The sequence below is a fragment of the Coturnix japonica genome, chromosome 2 (assembly GCF_054131305.1).
Source record: "Coturnix japonica strain WE chromosome 2, WE-NBRP24, whole genome shotgun sequence".
Lineage (NCBI taxonomy): Eukaryota > Metazoa > Chordata > Aves > Galliformes > Phasianidae > Coturnix > Coturnix japonica.
Window position 1 is genome coordinate 35,189,302 of NC_140664.1, and position 21,515 is coordinate 35,210,816.

Consider the following 21,515-nt stretch of genomic DNA (forward strand, 5'->3'; position numbering starts at 1 on the left):
CAGGATTCCCTGTGGATCAGAATATATAGCCAACATGCTTATCCAAGTGCAATGCTCAGTTATTTATCTTCCTGTCGATCTCTCATTCACTAGGATTATTATTATTAATATTGTTGACATTGATTTGTGCCAAGACTGCATTGAAAGAATTTATGAGTACAGAAAAAAATTACACAAAATGTGAAAAGTATAACTTCTGCTTTAGTTACATGGGGACAGCAACATGTCACATGCATCTCAGACAGAAAGATTTCAGCAAAACAGAAATATTAGCTCCTTCAAAAATGTTCTCCCAGTCCGTCTGGAAATAATCTTGCCACAGTGAAGGTGGGATTTTTCTTGAATAATATAGAGAAACATTGTGTTTTAATAACATGATAGCATTTCACTATTCACTGGTATTACAGGTGTTTATAATATGGTGGCTTTAAAATGTTTCACTTATCAACTTTAACTGAACCACTTACACAACAATCACTTTAAATATACTGTGAATACTGTGCACAAGAGCATTTCATTACTAAATATACCTATTATACCTATTACCTAAATATACCTAAATATTACTAAATATACTAAATATATTAGTATGATATATACTAATATATATATAAGTAATCAAACTTATATTTTAAATTTTATATTTTAAGTAAATATAAAATTTTATATTTTAAGTAAATATATTTAGTATAATAAATATACTAAATATAAATATATATATACTAAATATATAAATTATACCTGAATTATATGTGAGCCTTGCATTATACATGATTTGTTTAGGAACAGAGAGTTCCTAAAACTAGTTTCAAATCAATGGTCTTAGAGAAATAAACGTCTGAGAGAGGAAGCTGAATGGCTCTTCCACTGCTAACTATTTGCACTAAGCTAATTTAATGCAGAATACACAGAGATTAGAGAGATTTGTTTTATGTGCAAACAGAAGGGAAAAATATTTTTTCTTTTCACATGACAGGATAATCTTTGGAAAGAAACAGTAAAATAATGTTCTTAGCTTCCATTAGCTACCTGAAATTCATCCTCTTGCCTAGGAAGGAACAGGTGCTTTCTGTTCTCCTTGCCAAGCATTATTGGTCCGGCTGCTCCTCCATCTCCGTATATCCAGAGAGTCACATTTGCTTGAGCTCCTGCGCTTCCTGTCAGCACCGACACTTTCCATTCATCAGATGAAGGAAGGGGATACTCACCACCTTGGGGATTTCTCATTTCCTCTGTGAAATACAGAACATTAAGTAAGAGAGGAAAATTGACACGAAACTGCCAGTCACTGTTGTAACATCAGCACATGACCTCAATAATTCTCAATGATCTCGTAGAGGTCCCTTTCAACTCCTGCAATTCTGTGATTCTGTGAGAAGGAGACCATAACAGGAGATTGTATTTTTTCAGTGACAAATTAGGAAAATGCCTTGTTTGGATTAGCTACAAGATTCAACTGGAAAACAACAAACCCTTCCCCAACCATACTTAAGCACATAGCGATAGTGTTCAGGCTAAGGGAGGTTCTGCATGAATAAGACAACAGCAGTGCAGTACTGCTTTATGAGAGAGAAAAAATAAAATAAATAAAATAAAATAAAATAAAATAAAATAAAATAAAATAAAATAAAATAAAATAAAATAAAATAAAATAAAATAAATAAAATAAAATACAAAGTGTTTGCAAACATCAGATGTCTGAAGCACTACTTTTCAGTAATGGCACAAGCATAAATTCAACTCTATGCACATTAATTGGAAAGAACCCTTAAGGATCATTGGGTTCAACTCCTCTGCAATGACCAAAGACACCTATAGCTACAACAGGTTGCTCAGGGCCCCATCCAGCCTGACTTTGAGTGTCTCCGGGGACAGGGCATTTACATCTCTGGGCAGCCTGTTCCAGTGCCTCACCAACCTTACTGTAAAATAAAACTTCTTATGCCTAGTCTAAATCACATTTTATTTTGTCAGAACAGTCCCTACTAAAGAGTCTGCCCCATTCCTTCTTATAACCCCTCTGAAAGGGGGTTACTGAAAGGCCATTCTCAAGTCTTCCTAGAGCCTTCCCTTCTACAGGCTGAAAGCCTCAGTTCTTTCAGCCTTTTGTAACCCACAGCTCATTTCTCATCCATTAAGTTGCATCCGATGAATCAAGCTTCTGGAGGCCACAGGCTCTAGATGCATAAAATCACTTAAAATATTCACACTAATACTGATTTGTTAAAGAAATCCCAATCTATAACTACGCATTCTTCTGCTGTTACATCACATATCTTATTATCAGATCCCTTCGGTTTTTTATTTGTTTAATTAAAATATATCACTGTGTTTAGCTGGGTTAGAATATTTCCTTTTATTTATTAAACTGTCTTTATCTCAAGAACAAAAAATAAAACATATACATATATAGAAACAATACAAAAGTAGTTAGTACCAGCACACCAATGCTCAGTCCCAGAGCAAGGAACAGCTTGTAAAAATCCTCCCCAGATTTTATCATTCAGCATGACATTGGACAACCTCTTTGGTTAGTTCAGGTCAGCTGCCCTGGCTAATTCCCCTCACAAGCTCTTACCCATCCCCAGCCTACTCACTGATGGGGCACACAGAGAAACAGATGAGGACTCGATGCTGTACAAGCAATAAGCAAAATACATAAAACATCGCTGTGTTGTCAAAACTGATAACACCAACCTGAAACACAGCACCAAACTAGCTGCTGTGAAAAATTAATGTGAAAATGAATATCACCTTAGCCAAAGTCAATACAAATACTAAATAATAATAATAAAAATAATAAAGTGTCTATGACAAATTTGTAAAACTCAGTGAGCTGTACCTTGTCATCAATGGAATAAAAGTGGGAATGCAATGATAAAACTTGGCATGAATCCCTGAGACTTGCTTCTTACAAAGCTTTTGTGACAATGAATTCTGCATCTTCATGGAATGTGTCATTCAGTAACAAAATAGCTGCTTTGATCCAATATTTTATTTTTTTTTTGACAAAGTGACTTCTCAACATTTTTAGAACAACGCTATTTTCTGTCACTAGAACTACTTAGTTCCTTACCTGTAACAAAACAGACTTCCTTAAGCTATCTAACACCACGTCCTACTTGTTTGTGTGATATCGTGACTCACAAGCACTCCCTAGCAAATGCATTAAAAGATCCAAGAAGTGCACAGGTTTTAAGAAGCATAAGAAATCCCCTGCTGCTCTTTATAGTTAGTACAAAAATTCCTTTCTTGCACTATTGCTGCCCAAAACACCTACTGTAAGCACAAAGTGCTGCATTTCAATTCACAGACTTTGAATGCTTTTTGCCTCATAATTTACTGGCACTTCTTACAAATTCACGTTTGTGAAATGTCACAATGATTTGCAGCAGGCTAAAAAGATTCCAATCTAAAAAGAGGATTTGATGGTTACTGTGGATTAGTCATGGGATTTTATACACTTCATGGCACCATGATGTAAATCCATTGTGAGAAAAATTAATCCTAATAGTCCTGCCTTAAAATTGTGGAGAAGCCACAATCCTTCACACAGTTTCATACAAATTTGTTGTTTTTTTATTTTTATTTACTTATCCTAAATCTAAAGCAAAATGAGAGTGATTTGGATAGACCTTGAGTCTATAACATGGTCTCACATGCATTTTTGCTAACATATCTCCAACAGTCACTATAATTCTCCATCCTGTGAGCTATTAAGTAGATGCTAAAACCTGCCATCACCTTCTATAGTGGGAGTGTCTCAAGAAACAGAACTCACATTGCAACAGAAATATCTACTGTTGTAGTACAGTTTTCAGTTTGATTACTTATTAAGTTACTTAGAGGGTGGTGAGAGAGTGTAACAGGCTATCCAGAGAAGCTGTGGGTGCCTCATCCCTGGATGTTCAAAATCAGGTTGGATGGGGCCCTGAGCAGCCTAAGGTGGTAGGGGGCAGCCCTGTCCACATCATGGGGTTGGAACAGAGTGGGCATTAACAATCCTTTCAACCCGAGCCATTCTATGATTCTATGTTTCTAGTCTTCTATGACTAATTAATCCCAAACCAATTATTATTTGTGAAAATAACAACAAAAGGATAGATATTGTCTAGTAGATGTAGTAGATGGCTAGTCTGTTCCAAGTTCAAATACTAAGTCTACTGCTGGTTAGTATACTAATATTAAGTCAGTTTAAAAAAGGCAAATGAGCATTTAATGAATATCTATTAAAAATGAAACCTTGAATATCAAAGATCAGATAACTTTTAAAGTAATCTAAGCAAAAAGTTCTTACTTAATATTAGTATTTTCTTTGAAAGGCAGGGTAACTGATATTTCTGTTCTCTCTGCATAAGCAGAGTCCAGGCATATGAATGTCAGAAATACTTCTAAGAGCTAATAGACTTTACCTAACCAATTTTATGGAGATATTGCTTCTATACAGGAATCATTTGTATCCAATCCAAATCATATGCTACTTCTTTGAAAACAGGTTTGATGGTTTAAATGCTGTTGCCAGGGCTTTTAAATGCAGCGTATCACTCTACTTGCCAATTACCCACAACACTTTGGGAAGACTTTGACGCAGTAATATAACATGAGGTCTGATAGATTTGAAACAAAAAGTGAACATTTTAAGCTAAGAATGTAAAAATTGCCAGAAACAAATAACAATAATCAATAATAATAACCCAAACCTACACTTTGAATTCAAGAATGTCTTGTTCCAACTGAACTTATTGTAAAGTCTTACCCAATATTTTACCCCTATGAGTGATTATCCCATTGGCATCTGTTTCACTTTGATAAACTTGTTGGGAACACTTTGAAATTGCAATCTGAACATTAATTAATTATTCTCACCTGCCTAGCTACAGAAAACCAAACTAGAATTCAATACATTGAAACCTTACCTTTTACCCTACCGAATTATAAAGCAGAAAATGAGAGATAAATATTCCATGACTTCCCAAAAGCTTTGGACTGGGTTCTTGGTGATATCAAAATTACATACTCAAAAAACACCAATGTGGAATAGTAACATGCAAATGTGGGTAAGTAACTGCAAATATGCTCGGCAGGCAGGCATACTTTAATGTTGTACCAGAACTGATTTGTTGACTGTTTCTTACCTGAGGGTGGAAAAACCAAAGGTCTTTGAGATGTTTGCCCCAGGGCTTTTGCTGGTGGGTGTTCAGATACTCCAAAGTCTTTCTTCTCTTGATTGGTTTCTGTGGGAGTTCCCATGAGATTTCCCCAGCCAACTGAAACAATCAAATGCAAATTTCTGTAATTTCTGTCACTGGCTACAAATCATTTGCTGCATGTTTCCTATTTTTGTTTTTTTGTTGATTTTTTTTTTCTGTCTCAGAAGCTTTCCGTATGACCATACATGACAGACACTAATACTAGACCTACTGATAATTCAACACGATGGACCCCAAAAATCTTTTTTCTGTGTATCACACAGCCACTAGTAATAGGCCTTTGCTGTTAGAAACATGTCACAAAAAAAGAGAATAAATATGATGTACCAATAAATATCCATTTAGTGCTTTGAAAATATAAGTAGCAGTCTAACATCGAGGCATGAATGAAATGACCTGCTCAAATGTGGTTTCCCACGAGATCAGTTTCTTCACAGTACTTCCTTTCTTAAGAGTAGGGATGCTGAAATGAAAACTGCTAGAGGCCATTTCTGATAATATGAAAGAATGAGCAGATAAGTCCTTCTTCTTGCTTTAATAGAAAACATTAACTACTGTTTTCTTCCTTTCATGAGTAACAAGGATTCAGGAGAACTCCAGCCTGTACTTTAACAGCATCAATATGCCCTGATTTTTGAGAATTTCCATTGAAAACCCTGTTCTTCCAAAAGGAAGCAAAGAAAAAAAAACTTTCCTTTAGTCTACAAGGACACAGAGACTGGAATATTCTCAGCACCTTGCCACAAGTAGGGACTGAATGGTAACGATGCCATCACAGTGACTTTGAAAATTCTTCTGTATTTCTTGGTAACAACATACATAAAACAGAATTAAAGAGTCAGGATCTACGTTTTCAAATTTTCTCTTTGTTGATTGAGGCACTCACGATAAGTCTGATCTTCATTTGTCTGACAAAACACTAACAGAATTCTTAATTTCCAACTGATGGCCACTTTAGCATAGCCATTTGATGTTGCTTTTCTTGTTCTCTGTGTCTATGCCATTCAGATAAGACTACAGATGTAGCTTCATTTTCTACAGTAAAGATCCCAGCAAGCTGGCTCCAAACTGCTCACCAAATTTAAAACTTGATTCTACAAAGGAGATGAAACAAGCAAACAGTGATTCAGCGACTTCCAGCAAAATAACCTCACCTCCACAGCCAACCCTTAAGTGAGGTCTGAGAAGGGGTGGATCCTGACTGCACTCCTTCCAGTCACAACCATGGAGTCAACTCCATGTCTATCTTTATAAATAAATAAATAAAAATTATGCTGCACCCTTTATATTTTTATTAAAGGAAATAAATAGAACAAAATTAACTAGCCACCCAGGACAAATTGTGTGATAAAACTTTTCACTTTTAAAATGACTAAAAACAACAGCACAAAAGCAAACAATCTATCTTAGGTGTTTCTGTTTTGAACTTTGTCAGAAACACTAATCACTTAGGCAAACTAAAATATTAAGAAATCACTTACATTTGATGACCTTTGGGTAGAAAAAAATGTTGCTCTCTCCAATATTAACAACTGGCTTGGTCTGACCATCTGGCAGAAGACCGACATACATCCCTTTACTCTGCACTGATTCCAGACTTACAGCTCCAGTTTCCCAATTCTTCTCAATTTTAAAGTGACAGTATTCATCACCTGTGCCCTAGGAAATTGAAAACAGAAATCTGAAGTCAGCGACTACACTGATGTACCTAGGTAAGTCGGATGTTTCTTAAGACTTACATTTTACTATTTTCTAATGACACTTCAGGTTAACTTTAGGGTCTTCATAATGTGCTACACCATAACACCTTCACACACAACCCACAACTGGGTACCATGTAGTCCTCCATGACCAGAAAGGCCAACCCATAAAATGAGCAAATGAAAAAGAGAAAAAATATTCTGAATCATGTTAGGACAAAGTCCAGGATATGTTCAGAGGAATTCCTCACTTAATAAACCTTTAGAAGGTTAAGGAATATGAATATATTTTTTGTATTCATTTCACAACACTTACAACATCAGCTTCAATGTCTTAGTCAACCAAAACATCAGTGTACTACTCCAATGATCTGGCCCTCTAATAGTGATAAGTGAGTATGTTTGTGGATTTAAAAGCACTGTGCACATGAACTTAGTAGCCACTGTAACATGGAATAGGCACTAGGGTTCAACTAGTTTTCAGAATAAGACAACTTCCTTGTGGCCAGTAACCAGAAACAGGCTACAAAAATCTCAGTTCAACGCATCTCAGAGAGAAGAGCACCCTGTCATATGCTGTAATTTTAACCTTAAAATTCAGTAACTGCTCAAAATAAACATCCAGACTGTACGTAAAAGACTCTCCATTCTGTGGTGAGGGCACTGCTAAAAAAGCAACAAATTCAGAATGCCTGCATTCAATCTATGGATCAATTTTGTTTTAATCTCTGATCAGAGTATATTGATATCAAGGGCAAAATTGTGGAGGATCTCAGCTCTGATTCTATTTCATACTCACTTGAGTAAATCTCTCAAAAAAAAATCATCAGTAGATTTGTGAATTTCAGTTCATTTTAACAGAACTACATTGCAAAAGTCAATTCAGCATGAAATTGCTTAGTTTTAATTATTCATTAGTCCTTTTTATCATCAATCTATTTAGATTTAATACCAGTCTAAATCCCTGAACATGTTTGTATTCTGTCACATTCAAAACAATTATATCAGTTCTTATCAACAAATTGGTGAAGAATTAGCAAACACCAAGTCTAATGAACAAATAATAATGTTTGTTTCTTTCTTTTTTCTTTTTTCTTTTTTCTCTCTCAAGTTTAAAAATGCATTGCTTATTTTTCAATCAGGTAAAGAATACGATGGGTCAAAGAGTCAGAATATTTCAACCATATTCTCCAAATATATTATTGTTCCTACATGTAAACGCTGCTCATAAAACTCTTCATGGCTAGTTAATAATGAAAAAAATCAAGTTCTTCATTTTAGACAAAACAGAATACAGTAAAAGATGGGATGCCAACATGTCTCCAACATCTTCTGAAACAAATGTACACCATTAGAACTGCAGTTGTTTAAAATCTCAAATTAATGCAACAGAATCTTGACACATAGTCATCAGCTATCTGACAACAAATAAAATTTTTAAATTAAAATACCTTAAAATTTTATCATATTTTTATAATTGTCAACTAGGCATGACAGCTTGTCTTGCTATATTCTCCTATCTTCTTTTGACAAATGAAGGAAAAGTTCTGGAAAACCTTAAATCCAGACAATGCTTTCATCAGTTTTTTACCCAAGCAATTCAAAGATTTTCTCCCATCACTGACAATCTACTTAATTTATCTGCAGATGGAAATACAAAGAACAACTGCTTACTGTTCCATTACACTGGCCATCTTTGATCTTCAGGTACATTCCTGGGTTTCTCACACTCTCAAACATGCAGACTCCAGAGCCAATTTTATGCACCCTCCAGTAGGATTCCGGCTGCTGCTGACCTGCTCCACTGCAGCCCCCATCAGATCTGAGAGTCAGAGCCTGACAGTGATTTGTGTTGAGCAGAATGATGGCACCATGGTGAAACACACCCTTCAGATGAAAGATAATAAGTCCTTTGTCAATAGTGCATATCTTTAGAGCGATATTTATTTCTCTGAGTTGAAGCCCCTCTTATTTGCATATACCAGCTACAGTATCACCATCACTTGCCCAAGAAGGCCAAAAAATGGAAATTTCAATCTATTAAATTGTGGCTTCATCTGGTAGAGGAGGACCATTCTTTCAGCTTACACTTCTCAGATCCTATTAGATATGACCTACTTCCTAACAGTAAATTTTAGAAAAAACTACTTAATTTCGCTCCCCAAACCGTACCTTGACGTGCACAACAAATTCCTTGGAAATTCCAGCATATCCTGTTTTTTCATCAGCTACTTTGCCTTGAAGATTGAACATTACAATGTGACCTGGGTTCCTTGCTGACTCAAGAATGGCACAGCCATTTGGTTGAAGGTGAATGCAGAGCTCACAGCAAGACTTGTCTTTGCTCTAGCATTGACAAAGTAGGAACAATAAATTATATCAACTGTTAGACAAAGCAAAGTCCAAGTCAGAGAGTATCATGACATGGTTACTGTACTGTTTGAGTTTCCATTATACTACCAGTCTAGAAGGAAAATTTCTCCATATTTTCCAGATTTGCAGTTCTAATACTGAAGTTCTAAAATGTTGTATTTCTAAGCACAGAAACAGTTTGTCTTAAAATTAAACAAATCTGAGAATAATCTGAAAGATACCAAAGTACCTCAACTGCAGAGAGAACAGAGTCACACCTGAAAACCTGGCAAAGAAGGATGGAATTTAAAACTGACATAGACCAAAAATGTACTTTCTGCTACTCTAATTTGCATAATGGCGGCAAATAGTGATTGTCCTCTTTATTCCATATTCATCTCATGGAAAACAGAGTCAGACATTTTATACGAAAGTACAAAGCATCACAGTATCCGTGTCTATCTATTCAGATGTGCAGACTGTGATTCCACAGTATGAATGGCGGTATACAAAACAAGTGTTTAAATAACTTATCAACTCCATCAAGATTCACGTATTTAAGAGAAAATAAATTCGTATTCACATTTTGCTTTACATTTTCCTACTGCCGTTTCAAGGAACTCAAAAGTTTCTGCATAACAACATTTCTCATATTCTCTGAGAAGACAAGAATCATGAAAGACTGAAAATGAGAAAATGGAGATACAGATTTTCAGTAGTCTACTCAAACTCATAAAATGCACATTAGCAGACAGGGAGAGAGAGGGCTTAAATTTAAGTGTCCAATTAATACTCTCTTTGTATTAAGACATATTGCAATGTGTCAGATTGCAAGGTGTTCCCTGTATGGAATTACAGTAATGAACAAGAGCACTAGAAAGTCCTGCAAGGAGGTGTGACAGTTTTCCTGGCAACCTGCTGCTGCTCCCACTGGGAGATCTAGCTCTACTAATTCATGTCATGTAAGAAAAGAACAGGACCAGGTTTGCATATGAGATTATTCCCTGAATAAATAAAAATAATAAAAAATTAAAAAAAAAAAAAAAAAAGAAAAAAGAAAAGAAGGAAAGGAAGAAGGAAAGGAAGAAGGAAAAGAAGAAAAGAAAAGGAAGAAGGAAAGGAAGAAGGAAAAGAAGAAAGAAAAGCAGCTTCTTTCTTTAGTAAAAGAGAGTTTCACCAGAAAGTACTAAATTCTACAGCTTATACTTGAATTCTTCAAGTGCTGAGAAAGAAAGACAGCAGTAAGACTATGAAAATGGGAAGAACCAGTATGGATCAAAATAAATCTGGCTTTCTTCAGGTGATTTATGACAGGCAGGTTACATAAAAAGTCAAAAGAAACCAAAACAACAACAAAAACAACAAAGTACAGTGACAAAACCAATATTAGCATTAATACTTATCACAGAATCACAGAATTGTAGGGGTTGGAAGAGACCTCTAGAGATCATCGAGTCCAACCCCCCTGCCAAAGCAGGCTCCCTACACCACGTCACACAGGTAGGCGTCCAGGCGGGTCTTAAATATCTCCAGAGAAGGAGACTCCACTACCTCCTTGGGCAATTCTCTCTCTCGGCAATTTCTTCATCTAGAAAGAGGTAATATTAGGGTATTCCAGGTATCTTGGCAGTATGTGGTAAGCTGATATGAGCTGTGGCATGGAATGATCCTTTATTCCTGCACTGAGTGATGTATGCTATTAAAAATTCTACCAAGAAGTAAAAAGTAAACTGTAAGAAAAGAGACAAGGCCCTGTAGCTAAATTTGCTTGTCTATTGACAATTTCCAGGTTTCAGTTCTGCACTTCATAGGTCCTTATCTGTCTGAAAGCATGATAATGTATTAGGCAGAATAAATACAGCACTGTTTCTAATCAGACAATGAAATGTTATTATGAAGCAGAAACCAGTAGCAGTATTCCTTACCTTTCCAGTTGCATAGCCATTGACCAGAGCAAGAGCAAGATGTGGTATCTGATGACTTCTGAATACGGAAATATTTCCCTTTTTGACAATTACACTGAAAAGTCCTTAGTGTTAAATGAAAAATAAATAAATAAATAAATAAATAAAAATCATATTTTCATTTAATTACAACCAATCGTATTATTTTCAATTATCTCAACAGTTAGAACTCATTGATTAATGAATCTCCTCTTCATTCCTTTAGGAGAAGGTGCCTAGATAGAATTATCTCATTTTCTGCCTTGAGGAAGAAGTTCTAGAACTGAATGGCAAGGGAAAAAAAACATCTATTGGTGAGCATACATGCTTTAAAAAATCTCTAGAAAGGATCTCAGGTCTACGGTGTAATGAACCAGACTATCGCAATGATAGTGAACTTGGTGAATAACAAATCACATAAGGAACATGAGGCGCTCAGGTAGGAGAACAGATTTTATCTTTTTCAGTGTATTCATACTGGATTTTTTACAGCAAACCTCGCAGAATAGCTCATGGCTTTGAAAATTTCAAATCTGGTCAGTATTTCAAAGCATTACCTCCTACAGCTCAGATATACTGATGAGAGCTAAAGTTGTGCCATTTTTAGTGTTCCCAGCAGCAACAGATTATTTTTTTTGAACAACTGATGTACCATGACATTATGCTGCCCAATCTGCACACTGCAGCTAACTCTGGAGCACTCCTGTGGTACCCATGGCATAAGATTTTCAGGTTCTCATCAGGATAATTAGGATTATATAATCAATGATTACTGTGCCCTAGGAATGATGTCACAAATTATATGATATGGATGGGTTTCCAGCTCTTGGGGCAAGAGATGAAGGACACATAACTATTACAAACAAGTTCTGTTTTACAATAGAGATAAAGCTCCCCGAGGAATCAAAAAACACTAGACCAAATCTCCGCCTATGAAGTCTTCCATCAACGTATTTCTGTTGCACATAACCAACCTAGCCACTCTGTTACCTACTGTACATTTAAGTAACTCAGATCTGAAAGAAACTGTCAGAGAAAGACCTTATTCTGGAGGAAGAAGCCTTGCATGATAAATGCTTGTATTCATTTTGTACTAGTATTCATTCTGTACTCTGAACTATAAAAATGGGAACATGAGGTGACAGTGTCTGCTCTTCTGACTTCCCATCTAGATTAATTAACTGATTTATACCAGTTTGGTTTTATCTAATTGTCTTTCTAATATATTTAATTATACTGATGATATTGATGATATTTGACAGTTGTGTACAGATTTGGTATTTGCACAGTTTTACACACACTGATGTATATCTAGCAGGTGAAACTGTACTAGAACAGTATGGAATGCAATGAAAATCTCACATGTTTTTGTCTGAAAATGCAGACATAATGAAATAAGAATTAATAGAAGGGGATGAAACAGTTTGGAGTACAAACTTGAACTCTGCACATTAGGAGACTGTGGACACTGTGGCGTTTTGTGAAATCAAAACTGACCCAAAACACCACTTGAAGACATAGCATTAAAAACAGCAAAGGTGAATCAGAAAGGTTACAGATTTGTACAAGCAGACAGTATGGTCTGTCACCAGGTAACCAATGTTTTGTGATCCAAAATGGAGCGTGTAAAAGAAAGGACACTCCTCCTTTGTATTGCCAGCATTTTCAAGTATTTCAGACATTCTCTAATCCTAAAGGTGTAGAGAGGATATTTGAGTTAGTCATAGTCTGAATCACCAGTGCTTGAACTAAAGGATCAAACTGCTAACAAAAAGGGTTTTGCTAAAAGGCAGTAAAAGACACTTCCAATGTAGCTTTTTTGAGGTGTTTCTACAAGTTATGTTAAGGAGTATTCCTCTACTCTCCATGTAATCTGGTGTGTCCTGTAGGGTTCTATTCTACCACTTACCAAAAGATGTATATAAGGTCCCTAGGAAGATGTGAGAAAGGCCATACTCCATCAGTACGAAGATGTTAAAATGTGCGCCTAATATGACATTAAAGCAAAGCATATTATTTGTGTCTTAGAGTATATGTAAATTTCCTAAGGAAGAAAATTTTGTGTTATACTGACAGGAATCACAATAAAAGACACAGTGAAATGTTAAGTCCTCTTTTCCTTATATTAATGCATACACCCACATGAAAAATAATTTACCATATTTATTCTTCTTGTCACCAAGAGCATCAACGCTGCTGTCTGGATAGAGGCATAAGAAACCACGGGTGAGCCTGCTGTAAAACTGAAGTATATTGCCCGTCTGAAATTTCCACTTTTCAGCAGCCCACTGGTTTTATAAACAAGAAGAAAAGACTTATGAGAAAATGATATGCAAGAGTTTGACATGCTTGAGAACAACTGATGTAGTTTCACTCAAAGTACAATTAGAATTGTCAAAATAAAAATTAAAAAGTAATTCCTTACAGTTTCTTCTCTCTTGAGCTCCAGCTCTTTCCCTACATAGATAAAAAACATATCATTAGTTTACAATCATCCTCATTCCATTTGACACAGTTGTTGTGAGCCTGGGTTCTCCTCACCACAATTTTCACTTACGTCCTGGAAATGTGCTGGCATCTGTCACAGTCAGTCCTCTCGCAATGTTGCCATCATCCTGCCCATTGTCCAGCCATCTGAAAAACAGAACACTTTTCAGTAATATAACTAAGACAGTAACTATGACAGGCAAATCCTACAATACTGTAAACCTGGTGTTCGAATATTGGTATGGAATTATTTTGTTGTTGTTTTATTCCTTTTTTTGATTAAACAGAAAGAGATGGAAGCGGTTAAGACAGTTACTAAAAATTAGAGGTGTCATATTTATCCCATCAGTAATCAAAGTTGCAGTGATCAAAATGCTTGTTTGTCCTGTCTGCAAGAGGGCTACAGCAGGGCGCAAACTGTTACATGTTCCACAGACAGACAACACCCTTATTACATCTGACCCATGCTTTTAGAGTGCTATTGTAGCATCTTCACATCCCCTTACATAAGTCAAGTCTAACTACATTTGAGCCTGAAAGATTCACACATTGTAGGAGCAGCATCAGCAAGAATGGCATCAGGCCCTAACAATAACTAGCACATACTCTGTGTTTTTCTGCCTGAAATGGGTTTGAACTCTCCCTAAATTATGTATGAAACTAGCATTATAGATCTCCTCATAGCAGTTCATCTCATCTAGAATACAGAATAAAAATTAGGTCAGGCAAAGATGAGGTGCTGTGTCTGATAAGCAGAAAGCCCTTACTCACATATAAGTCAGTTTCACTGTGCGCATCACTCACTCTGAGCTGTCTCAGACAGTTATTTATTCACTCAGAGAAGTGAGAAAAGAAAATAGAATTGAGATGCCACTGGCAAGCTGTAGATAGACTCACACGTGGCTGGACTGTTCCATTCTTAGTATTTGCACTTTATCATTTATAATTATTCCATAAGGTGTTGAGAATTAACCAGGAGCAGATAAAATTAGAAATAGGCTACAGAGCAGAAGATTCAGAACAGTAGCATCTGCAGTGGAAAAGGCAGGGAAGGTAGGATTGCTTTGAGTTATACTACAATCCAAAGCTGCAAGACAAATAAGAAAAAAATGGTGTTGTAAGATAGTTATTTTTGTGATAGCCATTCCACAAGATCTCCAAGTTCATCAAACCCTCGGTAAGCCTCTGTGCTGAGAAAGCTTTCCACCTCACAGTGCAGAGGAATGCATCCACTAGTGGGTCTTACCAAAGTGCTCAATACAGAGAATATGCCAAAAAAAAAAAAAAAATCTCTTACATTGTTCACTGGGTAAAAGAATGAAATGTTCCAAGGCAGAATTTTTTATTGCTTTTTCATTAACCAAAACACATCAGAGGTTTGGGACAGGTGCAACTCTGAAAGTGATGAGATTATTTGAGATCATCAGATAATTTTGGTTCATTTTTTAGGAAATGTGTTTCATCTGCAGCACATCTCAGGAGAAAATCTATGGGCAATTAGAAATATTTTAAAAATCAAATACCACTAACCTGTGGCAAAGAAAAGTATAATCTAGATCTGTTACAGGATCCTTGATTACAACTTTGTCCAGGTACCACCCATTTCCTTAGATTTAAAGAAAAAAATATAAAGTTAATTCATAAAAAGCAGATTTGGTGGAGTATTTCCTGTAGATATATTTCCTTTAGCTTTCTCCCTTCTCAGGTTTGGAGTTAGGAAAAGTTTCTTTTCTGAAAGAGCGGTCAGGTGCTGGAATGAGCTGCCCAGGGAGGTGGTAGAGGTGGTAGCTCTTACATGCTGTAGATACTGTAGAACTTGGAGGTGGGCCAGCAAAGCTGCTAGCTCTCTCCCAGGCCATTGTGGCTCTGAGATCACATCTCCCCTAATTTAGTCATTGTATTAAACTATTTTACTTTACTGATTGTATTATCACCAAGATTAGATAAGATTAGATGGCATCTTATCACAATACTAGTATTTAATCTGCTTTTTAAATAATAAATTCTAGAATTAGTAGCTTAGAATTAGCTTCGTGAGAAGCCTCAGTTTGCACGAGTTTTCAAAAGCGTCATTCAAGTGAGCCCAGAACAAGGGCGATGGTAAGATGAATCCTTAAAGTAGGAGGCTGATAATCAAGGGCAAATTTTCATTGGAAAACTCATGATTGTCATGCTTGGTTGACAATGCTACATGGCACTAGGGGTGAAGAATAAAAGCAAGATCATCATGCAAAGATTTTTCTGAAAGCTGTTTTCCTTTCTAGGCATATGTAATCTTATGAACATCTGAGAATCTCTAAAGATGATTATTTTTATTAGTCATCTTATTCAAAAGGAAACCTTTATTCATTAATTGCACTCTAGCTCAGTTAGCAGCCACAAAAAGTGACAAGGCAAGTAAGCAAAATCTGCAACAACTCCTCATCTAGAAGTAGTGCAGTGAAGAGTACTACAAAGAGAAAGACCCTGTGGGAAATATGGGAAGAGTGGAGCATGACTGAGCATAAGAGAGAAAGTCAGGTAGAGAACTATCCGACAACATATATTACATTGTCTACACAGCTCTGATATTTGGCTCATATCACAATTGTAAAATATTTAGACTCAAGACTTTGTAAAAAAATATCTTGTAACTGCAAGTAATTTGATTTTTACTATTATTATTAATTGTTTGTCCATTGACAGGATATTGTAACCTAAAGCTCTAACTACATCTTTAGGATATAACTGGTAATAGTAAAACCATACTGGCTACCTTATTAGAACTTCGATTGTGTGAGACACATTCAGTGTCTTATGTAGACACTCCTCCTCTTTACACTTTTTTGATGAGGATTAATCAAAAATTGCAAGAGCAGTTGTTGATGGTATACTTAACATGATACACGACAGAATACTGAAAGTGAACACAAAATATCTGATATTCATGATGATGCAATAAGGTCACTTGAAAAGTTCCATTAGAAGTCTCTCTCTCTCTTACCTCTGGAACATTGTCATGCGTTCTATTTTATAGATTTTATTTTATTCTATTTTGTTTCAATGAAAAGGTGAATAACTTCACAGGTAGTATTCAGAGACTGTGTAGAGATAATTCTGACCTGATCCAAGACCATTGTGTCCTATAACGATCTTGTACAAATGGCCAAGGTGCACAGCTTCCACAAGAAAGATGTCAGTCTGTAATAAATCAACATATTTCAGTAAGATCTGAAAAGCAAAACACTCTTCAGGCTTAGAACCCAAAGACCTACTTAAGCCCATAAAACTCTACAAAGATACATTTAAAATATCATTTAATGATAATTCCAAAATAAATCAGGGACTGTTTTCCTGAAACAAAATAAATAAGCCTGATCACTTGGTATGTAGGAGTATTCCACTCAAATGAATGGGATGAAAGTCAGAATAAAAACCTGTTCAAAGCTTAATTTGGCATAAACTTTTACAAGCTGCAGTAGATTTCAACACCAGAAATGCAGTCATAAAGAATAAAGTTTAATTTTCTCTTTATTTGTTAAATCAAATTAAATTACTTGACTATCCTTCCAAACCAAGCCATTCTATGAGTCTACAATAAAGTAATTAAGTATGAAAGTGCACAGTATACGTGTTTTATAAATGAAAATTCTATTCATCTTTCAAAAGCATCGATGTACCATTAGAAGGTAATTTTGGCTTAATTGTGGAATTTCAAACTAACATAGGAATGCAGTAATTATGTCTCATAATTGCAGTATTACTGCCCTCTGGAGAGGGAAAAGCCAGACAAACACATCAGAAAAAGCCCTCATACTCACTTGTCCTTTCAAAAATTTCTTGGGTTTCTGTGACCTGAGCAGCTGTCTTGATCCTGTGTCACCTTTTTCTCCATAGACAGAAATATATACATCAGCTTCAGTTCCAGCATTCCATAGATCTCCCGTTGTCACATGCACTTCGTAGACAGTGACTGACAATAGAAGATGACAACCTTTCATATTACAAACATTATTATATTTAGAATAACATCTAACTGCAAATGTGCCTGTAGACTCCAAATGCATTTGTGTCAAGAGCAGTTAGATTATAAAATCTTCAAAATCCTATTGAAGTAAAATAATGAAAAAAATGTATAAACTTGCTTTGATGTTATATTTGTGAGGGTTTGTTTGTTTGATTGGGTTTATTGTTGTTGGTTTTTTAAGTCCCAGAATGCAAAAAGAACTGAATTTCAAATGCACAATAGTATGATTTTGTCCTGTTGCCTCATCTGAATTCATCACCAAGCTGAAAAGCAAATAGCAGAAGCCCAAGATTAGGCTCACCATAAGTATCAGCATCAAACTATAGCGAGCAGCAGGATACATTAATATTTGGAATACATTGTTTCAACAAAGAAGCTAAAATCCAGCACCAAAATTCTATTTTTCTTTTACTTTTTCAGAAAGCTGCACTGATTTAATATTTTATGCTTCCTGTAATAGGTTAGTACAGACTTCCTCTGTGACATTTCATACAGAAATTCTTTAAAGTCTATGGAAAAAAAAGAAGGGATTAAGTTTAATAAAGAAGCTATTTAAAAGAAATAAATAATCCAAATACAAAAAGGCAAAATAACATTTGAGTCTAAATCCCACAAAACTGGAATAAAGGCTATGACATATTAAAAATATATATCAGTAGAAAGCAGTGATTTTTAGAATGTGGACATCAGAACTCCAGAAAACTTAAGATAAAAGCATGTAACGATAATTCTCAACAGAAACACAGGAAGGGCAAAACTTATGCCAGCACATAGTGACAATATTAACTAGACCAAAAGAGATAGAGAGAATGAAATGAGGAGAGAACAAACTCATATTCTGGAACACAAGTTCTTCCTCCTGATGTAGGTGTCCTTGTGCTATTTTGTCTTAAAAAAAAGAAAAATCTTTCTAGACAATTGGATCCAGAAAAATCATATAATTATCATTGCTCAATTATCAGCTTCCACTTTCAATATGTTAAGAGGTTTTCCTGCAATTCACCTGAAGGAGGTCACTCCCACATCTCATTCTGCTGATGGACCACCTTCTTTAAATAAGCAGTGCTCATTTATCTGCAATTATTTACAGCTTTTCCCCCAATACTTGTTTTTGGTGTTCTCTATTTTTTGTTTTTTTTTATGACTGTCTCACGTTTATTCACATGGCACTTGTGCTTAGCTAACTAAAAATAATTCAGCCTTGATAAAGGTACCCATCTAGCTAAAACAGTAGGTTCTCTTCACAGATGGTTTTTACATGCCCACACAGAGCTCTGTGGTACAGTGTTGACTTGCTTCTAGTATCACTGCTAAATGCTTAGAAAAACTCACAGGAAACCACTGCATTCCGCAGAAATATTGTCCTACAGATATATATTATTAATAAACAGAGGGTAGAAGTTAAAAATAGCTAAATAAAAAAAAATGCAAGGAATTTCCACAATTTTTGACACTCCTCTTTAGCTCTCATGAACATAGGGAGAATCCCTAATCTTAATAAAGATTTGTAAGTATTTATAGTTCTTATATCCTAAGACATAGATAGGTGACTCACCTTTCCTTTAGATATTTCACAGAATAATGTGCAGAATGGAGATAAAAATAAAAACGAACTGTATTCTTAGCACATACTTTTGCCCATAAGTGAAAAAATTAAATGCATAGACATGGTAGTCTGAAATTAGAGAATTTCAGGAATATGATTGTTTGCAAAACTTCTTCTTTCCCCTAGACCTATGAATAAGGAAAGTCAGAACAAAGAGGTAGAATACTTTTCTCATTTCATATCAACTATTATCATTTGGACCAAAGCCAGCCACATTTAGGCCACAGAAGATTTTGACAGTTTTCAACAGCGGAGTCATGTAGTATTTTGTTCCAGAGTACGCTGCCTCAAGCGTTTGAGTATCAACAACTGTCAATATTGCCTTTTACCTTCGTCTTTCACCACGTCACCACTTGATATATTTACTTCTCCAAACTTTTTCTTGCAGTACCTACATGAACTGGTTCCCCATTTTACAGTGAAGCAGGAAAGAGAATTTGTTTCTCCAGATCAACAATCCTCTCCAGTGCTACAACTTCCTCCAGCATAAATTACCCACTGTACAGTTTCAGCTTCAAGAAAAGCAGAGGTTTGCCAGTCACCAAACACTGTAACTCTGAATTACCCCTTGCAAGTGGTTCATTTAATCACAATTTGTAGACATGAGCTGAAGGGGAAAAAAGTAGGATAGCTGAGGATAAAATGTCAAATGAATGGTGCTCACTCCATCAGAATCAGAGCCATGATGTCACTACATAATACTTCTTAACAGCTTAATTCAGATGTTTTCTCTTTGAACACAAAACTGTTAAATCAGAAAGTGATTCAGCCTCTTTTTATTCAGAAATTGGTTTTAAAGGGCCTCTCATTATCTCTCTTTCAGCCTGAATCCAGACCTCTTCCCTTGTTCTGTTATCAAAATATCTTCTCTGAAGTTAAAAGCTATTTTCTTTTTTTCACTGCCTCATGCAGAAATATAATATTGGCAAAAAGACACATAGGCTGTCTTTCAATTACTAAGCTAGAGATGAAGCTCTCTTCTCCAAAGCTTTCAGCACGACCCCTCTTATACTGAGAAAATACATGGTCCTTTTCTTCTTTTCCTGTGTGAGAGAATTTGTTAACTGCAAAATGTAGATCGAGAGAATTAAGCATGCTGTTGCTCATTATAATGCACCAAGAGTACTTGATAATGAAAATCTTCCATTATATCTTTATTTCAGAAACAAAGAAACAACTTACTCAGAAAGTAGGACTTAAAAATTGTAAGATGGAAAAGGCCAAGGTCTCTGAGTAGTATTAAGTAAGGGAACACTGGGAAAGAAATATTGCATGTAGGGGAGCTGAGCATGTTCAATTACACAACGTTTTGATTGTTGTAAATTAACATTTATTTAAAAGGTTGGTGTTTTGTTTTGACCAATGTGTTTGTATGTCCCTCTACACTAATAATATCAAAGTTTCCCAAAGAGATCAAACCTGAGGACAAAGGTTGACTGCATCAGAGGCTTTTTTTGCCCTCAAAGATATGAAATCCAGAACCGCTTAGGATCACAAATCAGCGTGTTTAGGTCTGCCGAGCCCTGATCTACAGTATTTCATGAAACATTTACAGCTGGGCAGAGGGACAGAGGGAGGAGAGAGGGAGGAAGAAGTTCCACAGTCTTTAGATAACTCTGAATGAAGGTTTCTGTCATCCAATAGTCCTTCAGACCTTCAGTTGGTCTGGTCTTTTGGGTAGGGGAGAAATGGAGTGCCCAGAGCATGTCTCATGTGAATCTTTCTGAGGTGAAAGCTTCAGCACAAGTAATATTGGTGATGGTAAGAGTTTTCCATCTTCACACAGTACAAGATGGGAATCTGCCCTAACACTCCTAATCTCTCACCTATAGCCCTCATAGGATACACCAATCTTGTTCTTCCCTTGTACTTCCTTTAGGAAAGAGCAATGCCAGATGAAGTGATGGGAAGAGCAAGCACAGACTTCTATACCCTTACCACCACTGAAGGAAAGAGAAAACAGAAACAACAACCAGCATGGGAAACAGGGTTTGGTGTGGTAGAACAGAGTAATCAAGCAGTATAAATGTAAATAGCAGCAATGCCAAATAATTTTGGTAGTGCTTGGCATCACTCACCTTCAGAATTATAATATAATCATGATGTTAGTATATCAGTGATGAAATTTTTTATATATAATTTTCTGGAATATTATTTTGTTCCAAACCCAAAAATCATAACTGCTCTGGAAACCTGTCTCAGATACTTATA

General features: G+C 35.8%; 1 protein-coding gene across 2 annotated transcripts in view; it reads right to left on the reverse strand.

Annotated features, from left to right (window-relative positions):
• The window catches only part of RP1 (RP1 axonemal microtubule associated), a 167,713-nt gene that overhangs the window by 118,305 nt on the left and 27,893 nt on the right, over window positions 1-21,515 (reverse strand). For both annotated transcript variants that reach the window (XR_014943384.1, XM_085539559.1), the window contains exons 7-18: window positions 17,493-17,644; window positions 16,794-16,872; window positions 15,223-15,298; window positions 13,763-13,839; window positions 13,631-13,662; window positions 13,364-13,493; window positions 11,188-11,291; window positions 9,083-9,256; window positions 8,585-8,797; window positions 6,692-6,869; window positions 5,136-5,267; window positions 1,030-1,232 (exon numbers count right to left, since the gene is read on the reverse strand). Coding sequence is in view for 1 of the 2 variants with exons in the window: in XM_085539559.1 (XP_085395685.1) it covers window positions 1,030-1,232; window positions 5,136-5,267; window positions 6,692-6,869; window positions 8,585-8,797; window positions 9,083-9,256; window positions 11,188-11,291; window positions 13,364-13,493; window positions 13,631-13,662; window positions 13,763-13,839; window positions 15,223-15,298; window positions 16,794-16,872; window positions 17,493-17,644 (1,550 nt within the window). In the remaining variant the exon portion in view is untranslated. The remainder of the gene's footprint in view (window positions 1-1,029; window positions 1,233-5,135; window positions 5,268-6,691; window positions 6,870-8,584; window positions 8,798-9,082; window positions 9,257-11,187; window positions 11,292-13,363; window positions 13,494-13,630; window positions 13,663-13,762; window positions 13,840-15,222; window positions 15,299-16,793; window positions 16,873-17,492; window positions 17,645-21,515) is intronic.